The following is an 8,665-nucleotide window of genomic DNA, read 5'->3' as shown; positions in this document are numbered from 1 at the left end:
TTTGAAAATTTTTCTTTGTGACCGTTGGGGTTAAATCGAGTGCACCGAAAATCAGTCTGAAAATATCGTATTAAACGATCAATCAAATCTATTAAATTTCATAAAATTTTGATAAAAATAAAAATTATGGTGAATAAATATTTTTTTGTTATGATAATAAATTATGCGACGGCTCAGCCGGTCAATGCAGAATAATAAATAAATTATACAGCGGTTCGGCCGACCAATTAGCAATAAACAAAATATAAGGCGGCTCAGCCGACCAGTTAACAACAAACAGAAAATAAAGGCGGCTCGGCCGTCCAGTTAACAATAAATATAATATAAGGCGGCTCGGCCGACCAATAAATAAATTAAAATATGAATAAATAATATAGGTGGTTATCCGGCCATTATAACATAATAGAAATAATAGTAGAGGCGGTATACCGACCATTATAGCAGGGTATATATGATACAATAAATTTTACCGAATTGCAGAACGATCGTGCTGATAACGTGTTATAAAAAGAACTGGTATTTTATTGTATCGCAGAAATTTAAATAAGGGCAAAATTTTATATCCGTACGAAGAAGATAACACTGATAAGAAGAGAGGATGTGTTATTAGAAGGATAATGATGGTATGTTACAAACGATCGAAACGATCGTTTATATAGAATTTAAAAAGTAGAAGTTACTGTGTAAATAGTGACAGTGGGCTCCACTCAAATTTATTTCACACTATTATTTCAATGATCGGTGCAGCTTTTGTTGACATCTTCACGTTTACAACAATTTTGACATTTTTTCACACAAATTAAAAAATGAATAGAATGTATTAATGTTTTTTCTAATTATAACTATTTAACTAATAATGTTTAGGATAAATAAAAGTACTTATAAAATCAATCAATTTTGCAATAAAATTAAGTTTACAATATAAATTGCAAACATAAAATGAGATTTTTTATGAAACAAAAAAAGATTCAAAATGAAGGACTAATGATTAATAATGATTAATGAATAGTTTATATGAATAAATAATTAATGAATAGAACTTTGGAACGGGTGTGTTTGCAGATTAATCTTTGACTGATTGAATAACAAACTGCTAAACCTGCTAAACATATCATATAATATAGCGAAGTTAGCATAATATGTTGTAGTTTTATTTTGGTTAAGAAACAATTTTCATATCTGGTGTCAAACAATTCCAATTGCAACCGTGGTGTTTAGATGAAAATTTTAAGAAAGTATTAAACCAGTCTCTAAAACACAGAACGAGATATGATGTATCATTAATGTTTTTTTTTTTAATCAAAATGTATCATTAATGTTTAATTATACAATTTCAATCAGTTTTCCTTCCATTTGGCAATGGGACCAACAGAAAAGACTCTCTTTGTCACGTGGCTTCTTCTCCTAAAGGACGGCACCGCCCCTCTCTCGTTTTTACATGGAAGTACTCTATATATTACACTAAAATGCTAGATATTTTCTTCTATAGCTTATATCCATGGATTAATAATGTTTAAATGACAAAAAGTCTAAAACTGAGATACTGGTTGTACGTTTAACCAGACTAGTATTTATATGTATTATGACTGTACCTACTTCATCAACTTACTAGAGGTAGGATTTGATTTTATATCACATAATATATCTGTATTATAGATGTGAAATAGAGGTAGTATACAAAATAACACATACTACTGATGTATCTTGTGCTACTGAAAATCACAGATCCTCCTAAAGAAATACAAAAACAAAGAAGTGAAGCAATTGTCACCAATAATCTCTGCATGAACATAATCCATTTCTAAAATGATGAAACCTGTTCCGGTCTCTTACAATAAACTCTCTACCATAAACCTCAGAGATATGCTTTGTTACCGTATGGCAATCCTCACACACCCTCAAGTTCTTCACTATCCTAATAATTGTACCAGGCTTAGTCTTAATCATACCATACGCAATAGCAAGCTTCTCGCTATGCATATGAATTGCACTCTCCTTCTCTTCCTCGTCCACATCAAAAAACGCATCCTCTGTGTTCCCCTTATACCCTACCAATCTTATCTTCCCCAAAATCTCTTCCCACTTCCTTCTGATCTTACCCATCTCAGGATGATCATCTCCCATGGAGAACTTGTTTATCTTCCCATCAATCTCTATTACACTCCACGCTGGCGGTTTCTTAACAAGCTTCTCCTTCATCATCTCCCTCACGCTCTCGATCTTCTCCCATTTTCCCGCACACGCGTAGATATTCGAGAGCAGGACATAGTAACCGCTGTGCTCTGGTTTCGCCTCTAACAACATGTTTCCTACTCTCTCTGCCACCTCAGCGTTCTTATAAATCTTACACGCTCCAAGCAAAGCTCCTAATATAGGAGCATTCGGCTTCACCGGCATTTTTTCGATAAACCTCTCAGCTTCTGCTAGCTTTCCAGCACGGCCAAGCATGTCAACAATACAACCATAATGCTCTAATCTAGGCTCAATCCCATAATCTCTTTTCATCATCTCATATATTTCAAAACCTTTTTCAACTAACCCACCGTGGCTGCAAGCCGAAAGAACAGCTGTGAACGTAACATCTCTAGGCACAAAACCTAATCTAACCATTTCAGAGAAGTAACCAACCGCCTTGTGACCATGTCCGTGCACAGCAAGGCCTTTGATAATCGAACTCCAGCTCAAGCTATCCTTCTCATCCAACTCCTGAAACACACGAACCGCCTTCTCCATCTCCCCGCACCTCCAGTACATCTCCACAAGAGCCGTCCCGAGAACAAGATTCACACTCATGCCATTCTCAACCACGTACTCATGCGCCATTACACCAACCCCAAGCGCTCCCAAATGAGCACAAGAGGAAACAACACTCACCATAACCGTCTCGTTCGCGACAACGCCTTCTCTTTGCATCACTTCAAACAACTCAACCGCTTCCTCGAAACGGTTATTCTTCGCATACCCGTTGATCATAATACTCCACGTCACTAAATTTCTGTGAGGCATTTCGTCGAACATCTCTCGCGCGTCATCAACCAACCCGCATTTGCAGTACCCATCCACCATCGAAGTCCAAGAAACCACATTGCGATACGACATCCCTCCAAAGACTCTACCGGCGGAGGCGATCGAGCCGCAAGTGGCGTACATGTGAACAAGAGAGTTCTCTGCATAAACATCGTTGTGGAACCCGAATCTAACTATGTGCGAATGAATCTGCGCTCCTGTTCCCACGCACTCCATCTCAGCGGAGGCTTTGATAAGAAACGGGAACGTGATGTTATCTGGGGGGATGCAAAGTCTCAGCATCTGGGTGTAGAAGTTGTAAGCTTTGCTAGGCTCTGGGCTTGTGGAGAAGGTGCGGATGAGGAGGTTGAAGACGAAAAGGTTCGGGCTTTGGATCTGGGAGAAGATTCTGTACGCGTATTCGGTGGATTTGAAGGAGAGAGAGAGGAGACGGCTGGCGACGAAGACGTCGGAGATGAGATGGGTTCGTATGAGGAAGCCATGGATGATCTTGAGGTCGGTGAAGGAAGAGCAGGTTTGGAGTAAAGCTAGCTTCGGGTGTTTTGAGCGAAGTGTGTTGAGCACGATGCTGCTACTCATTCTCTGAGGTAAGTTAACGATAAAGTTTGAAACTTTATAAAGGATTAAACTTTATTTGTATTCAAAGTTCTGACTTTAATGAAACAGAGTAGAGCACATATATTGATTGTTGTTACAATAAAAAATTTGGAGCTGATGTTTGTGTTTAGAAAGAAAACTTGAAGGCACCAGATTTGGAATCTGTTGCAGCGTCCCAGAATGTGACTTTTTGTTCTTCGGCTATTCTCTTTTCTTCTGCTTTCTTCTCTAGCTCTTGGATGGTTCCAGGGTAGGCTTCTTCAATGGCCTTCTTGAATTTGTCATGCAAGTTCTCTCTGTCGTTTGTTCCGGAGACGAGCTCTTTAGCATTTGGTTTCTTCAAGAACTCCAATACGTTCAGTAGATTCCTCCTGCACAAGTAATGTTCCACCACAATTAGACCACAACTCAATTCACAAATACGAAATTAAATTCCATAAAATCAACAGTTTCTGCAACCTATGCACAGACAACTCCCAAATAATGTATAAAAAACACATTTAATATACTTTTGATATTCTAGTTACATCAAATCTTTGCTACTTGTAAACTTGTGTTGATAGCTAATGGTAGTATCTGTTGTCAACTTTATTAATTTCAACGAGGCATCCATGATCCAACTAAGGAGCCAGTATAGAAAAAATCATTTACCTGCTAACATAGTTCTGAGTAATAGCAATAGATTCCTCCAAGTTAATCACCAGATGCCACCATCCATTAGGTACAAACACCACCTCCCCAGCTTTGCACACACACTCAACAGGCCTCTTATTCCAACTCCTAGTATCACCATAAAAGTTCATAAACCACTCCATTATCGAAACGGGACAAGCCACTTCCGCTCCATCAGGACTCGGATGCACACCCGGAGGAACCACATCCGGCGGGAACAAAACCCACTTCTTCGAACCCGTGATCACCGCGTTCCAAGCAGAGGTCGAGTTAGGATCAATATGGAAAGAAGAACCAGACCCGGACGGTCCGATTATAATCCATCTATAATCAGGCCGCTCGTTTCCCAAAACACTAAACAAATCTTCCCTAAAATAGACAGGAGCCTCATACTCCGAGTCCAAAACGGGAACTTTCTCAGCAAACTTGGGATCAAACAAGTACAACGGCCTCTCCTCGCTAACTCCGTCAGAGTACTTAAAATAGTTCTCGAGCTTCATCTCAACCGGACCAACAGCGAACTCCACGTCACCAGCCACGTCACTCAGATACTCTTTAGTCCATTTCTTAACCGCACCCCAGTCGTCCAAACACCCTTCCAACAGAACAGGCTTATTCGGCTCCTCGAAGTTAGTAATAAACTCCTCAACGGAAAGGCCTCTCACACGGGAGATGTTATCCCGTTCAAGCCACTCCCGCTTCATCTCGAGATTCGCGCATAGCCAGCTCTGGAAGAGGTAATCAGAATAGAAATCTCTAATCTTCAAAACCGATTCGCCATCTCCTCCAAAAGGCTGCGACTTTGGATAACGAGACGCTACGTAGGTGGCTTTCCACGACCCGGCGAACAAAAAGTCTCCTTTTAGCTCTTCCAAGACGAGGTTTCTCCAGAGAGGCTCGTGGTTAGCGAATACGTAGAAGGATTTGGTGACGGTGGATAAAACGCCGAGATGAGCCGCGTCGAGGAGAGCTAGGATTTCTAGAACGAGCTCGTCGGTGAGGACCTGGAGGTTGCCTAGACCAGTGTTTCGCACGTTGACGGCGCCCTTGTTGACGAAGTAGAGGTTTCCGAGAGGTTGGACTCCGTGCTTTGCTGAAGTTTTGAGCTTGAACCCGTTTCCTTCATCTTCTTCTTCTTCCTCTTCCTCCTCTGTTAGTGCCGTCTCTTGAGACGGAGGTTGATTCTGAATGAGCTTTTGTCTTTTGGATTTGGATCTGCGCCGCCGGTTACGGAGACTGGAGGCTAGAAGCGAGTTCGGCATCTTGTGACGGAGCTTCAATCAGCTTATGCGGCGAGGGTTTTGGGTTTTAACGAGTGACTACTAAACCGGAATAAGAAAATTCGATTGGGCAATCTCTTTGGGTCGAACCGGTTAAACCGAAATTGATTAGATGTGGATTAATCAATTAGACCTTGAAAAACAAAAAGAGAAATAAACTTTGATTGATGGTAGCTTCGTTTAAAGGATCGATAACTTTTGAGTACATTCAATACAACACCAAGTTCCGATCACCGGAAGTTTTGTATTCTTTGCCAGAGAGAACCCAAACAAGAATGTGGGAAAATTATACACAGCTTACTGTATAAAAAAAAACAAGCTTTTAGACAATAATCAAACCCCATTCAAACCCCAAACAACAAATGAAATATATATGGCAAATGCAAAATAAAGAAAGAAACTGCACACAGAGAAAAACATTTTTTTTCCTCAGCAACCATATGAATGATGATGGGAGAGTGATGTTACTCCCAGTATATTAACATTAAGAGCCTTCAGATTCACCGAGTTGGAGAAAGTGGATCTGTTTCACACTTGCGTTCTTGAAAGACATCTCCATTGCCGTATCCGTGGAGTCGTTTCTAGAAGCATTTGCAACCCCATGTTGCTTCTTTGCATCCCGTTCATGTACCTGCATTTTACCATTTTGAACACAAGTATGCTTGCATAAGTATACAAGGTGAAGCAAAAGCTAATCAAAGTTCAAGACTGTGTTTGCTTACCTGCTTCGACGAGCCCTCTTTCTCCAGAAAAGAAAAGATGTGATCCACTGCACAAGAAACAACCACAAGAATCAGCTAAGCTGTTTCCTATCAGAATATAATATTAAAGATCACACACCACATTGATTGGTATACTAGAAAATCTCACCTTAAAGAGAGAACTGAATGTTCCAACAGCAGATGCTTTCTGCAGAGGCAATCTCCGTTCAGGAATAATATCCTTCGATAGATGTTGTGCAATCTCTTTCAAAAGAACCATCTGAGCTTTCTCAGTCCTCATAGACACAATCGCCTGTCTCATCGATTCCCTGTCAGCCTCCAGTGCTTGAAGCCTCGCGTAGAGCTTCGTTATCCCAGGATCACTATGATCATCAGGCAGGTTCAATTTATCTCCATAGCCATCATCATTAAACTTCTGCTCAGAAACATCACTCTGAGATACACTGTGATGGATAGAATCAATGGTATAGACTCTATCATCCATCTCATTATCTCCCGTCTCTGATAAGTCACCCTTACCCTCTGCATACAAGCCAGGCCCTTGATCCTTGCTTGTTCCCAATAGTGAACCTGAACTACCGGTGGAGACCCCCCTGAGATGTCTCTGACGCCTAGGACTCTGACCAACCACCTCCTTCTCCAAATAAGTTCTCCCTCCTCCGGATACATCACCGTTAGAGGGAGTAAAGCTAGGAACCCTCTCCATCTGACTTATCCTCTGTTCCAAAGTCTTCAAATCTTCTCTACCATGAGGTGAAGAATCAGTCAGTGCATACTTTTCAACATCCTCAACATCAGCCTCCAGATCTGGATTCTCATTCAAACTACACTTAAGAGGAGGATAATCATAAGCAGGGAGGTCATACTCAAACTCATTCCTCTCCCCATCAAACTCAGACTCATCAACCCCATAACTCATCATCCTATGCTTATAACCCTGAGCCTCACAAACAAGCGCCTGAACAGTCTGCTCCCTCTTATAAACCAAATCCTCAAGAGCCAAAAGCTCCTGCTGATCATGCTCCATCTTCTCCTCAGCAAAACGCTTGAACTGCCTCAGCTCCATCTGAATCTCGGCCTTGTCCCTCTGCAGCTTCAGTATCATAGACATCGCCTCGTTCGCAGCCGTGGAAGCCGCGTTTCTCTCTTCGTCGAGCTCAGCGTAGAGCTCTTGAATCGATTCCTGCTGAGAGGTGACGGTTTCGCGCAGGAGCTCGCATTCGTTCTCGATTTGGACTTTCGCGTTGGAAGAAGACGAGTCCAAGTCAAGCTCAGGTATGTAGTTCTCGAGCTCCTCGTGTTTTCTCTTCACGGATCGAATCCACGAAGTATTGAGAGAGCAATCGCATCCACAATCACAACATCTTACTAAATCCATAGCTTGTATTGTATCCAATTTCACAATCCAAGGATAAACATAGTAAGAATCGAACCAAATCCTTAAGAGAGATTTGAAAATTGAATTTGGGGATTTCACCAGCTGAATCGAATTCTGCAAAGGCACATGTAAAGAAAAGTCAATTCGTCTCAATCTTAAGCGATAGAGCCGAGAAGAAACTTACCTTTTCAATCACCAGGAAGAGGAGAAAGTTGAAATTTCCCAGGAAAATACGATTTTTTTTATCTTCTATTCTTTTAAGCTAATAATAATAATAATAATATCGCCTCTTCTCTCTCTATCTCTAACAGAATCGTGGAAACGGAAGAGAAGAAGGAGAGACTAGAGAGAGAGAGAGAGAATTGGTCTTTGTTTTTCCCTCTGGATATTTTTTTTTTTGAAGCCCTAAAAGGTTATGTTTTTTTTTTTTGTTCGTCCATGGAGTCTCGTGACAATGACGAGTAAGGTTATTTTTGGTAACTTCGAGTGGAAGAAAGGTGAATCAACGGCGAGGATTGGTTTCTTTTGGTTGAGATGGACGGATGAGATCTTGGTTAGATGGGGTGTATTTTTACCTGCGGGAAGTACAGGTCAGCTGATCTTCTTGCCTGCCTCATGTACGAACCAATTACTAAATTTGTAATTTTTAAACGAGTTTTGCAAATTATCTCATCTTTTCGATTACTGTGATTTTATAACAAGACAAAGATGAATATACATATTACTTACACCATCTTTATTGGTGTCCTTAGACAGAATCCTAAACTATATTGGGCTGAGAAATAAATGAAAAATACAGAAATTACAAAGAAACAGAAGTCATTTGTCCTTAATTAAGAAGTTTTTTGAGATGGTCCTTAGTAACAGCTGGCGAGCTTTTTACTTCCTCCTCCTCTGATGATTGAACAATGGCGTTCTATCTACCCATTTCTCGAAACCCTTAAACCCTTCTAAAACCCGAAAAGATTCGATTCAGGTATTAAACTCTC

The 8,665-nt window shown here is 40.6% G+C and overlaps 3 protein-coding genes across 3 annotated transcripts; all 3 read right to left on the bottom strand.

Moving 5' to 3' along the window:
• Nucleotides 1-1,688: 1,688 nt before the first annotated feature.
• On the bottom strand, nt 1,689-3,737 carry LOC106318985 (pentatricopeptide repeat-containing protein At5g06540). Its single transcript, XM_013757168.1, has one exon. It carries the CDS (start codon nt 3,604-3,606, stop codon nt 1,768-1,770), a length of 1,839 nt encoding a protein of 612 aa, XP_013612622.1. The 5' UTR covers nt 3,607-3,737; the 3' UTR covers nt 1,689-1,767.
• Nucleotides 3,643-5,587, bottom strand: LOC106318986 (F-box protein At5g06550). The gene is made up of 2 exons (XM_013757169.1): nt 4,276-5,587; nt 3,643-3,995 (listed from the first exon to the last, which is right to left on the bottom strand). Exons 1-2 carry the CDS (start codon nt 5,556-5,558, stop codon nt 3,752-3,754), a joined length of 1,527 nt encoding a protein of 508 aa, XP_013612623.1. The 5' UTR covers nt 5,559-5,587; the 3' UTR covers nt 3,643-3,751.
• Nucleotides 5,588-5,755: 168 nt separating this feature from the next.
• On the bottom strand, nt 5,756-8,059 carry LOC106312965 (myosin-binding protein 7). Its single transcript, XM_013750676.1, has 4 exons — nt 7,861-8,059; nt 6,447-7,790; nt 6,299-6,345; nt 5,756-6,207 (listed from the first exon to the last, which is right to left on the bottom strand). The coding sequence occupies exons 2-4, from the start codon at nt 7,674-7,676 to the stop codon at nt 6,105-6,107; spliced, it is 1,380 nt and encodes a 459-aa protein (XP_013606130.1). The 5' UTR covers nt 7,677-7,790; nt 7,861-8,059; the 3' UTR covers nt 5,756-6,104.
• Nucleotides 8,060-8,665: the final 606 nt, after the last annotated feature.

The sequence above is a fragment of the Brassica oleracea genome, chromosome C9 (assembly GCF_000695525.1).
Source record: "Brassica oleracea var. oleracea cultivar TO1000 chromosome C9, BOL, whole genome shotgun sequence".
Taxonomy (NCBI): Eukaryota; Viridiplantae; Streptophyta; class Magnoliopsida; order Brassicales; family Brassicaceae; genus Brassica; species Brassica oleracea.
Note: the sequence above shows the minus strand (reverse complement) of the source record. Positions and strands in the feature narration are given on the sequence as shown.

Excerpts from the sequence above, each read along its gene's own strand:
- LOC106318985 (XM_013757168.1), bottom strand. The coding sequence starts at position 3,606 with ATGAGTAGCAGCATCGTGCTCAACACACTTCGCTCAAAACACCCGAAG.
- LOC106318986 (XM_013757169.1), bottom strand. The coding sequence starts at position 5,558 with ATGCCGAACTCGCTTCTAGCCTCCAGTCTCCGTAACCGGCGGCGCAGA. Across the intron at positions 3,996-4,275 it reads ACTCAGAACTATGTTAGCAG|GAGGAATCTACTGAACGTAT; the intron begins GTAAATGATTTT and ends TTACTTGTGCAG.
- LOC106312965 (XM_013750676.1), bottom strand. The coding sequence starts at position 7,676 with ATGGATTTAGTAAGATGTTGTGATTGTGGATGCGATTGCTCTCTCAAT. Across the intron at positions 6,346-6,446 it reads CATTCAGTTCTCTCTTTAAG|TGGATCACATCTTTTCTTTT; the intron begins GTGAGATTTTCT and ends TTTCTTGTGCAG. Across the intron at positions 6,208-6,298 it reads AAGAGGGCTCGTCGAAGCAG|GTACATGAACGGGATGCAAA; the intron begins GTAAGCAAACAC and ends GGTAAAATGCAG.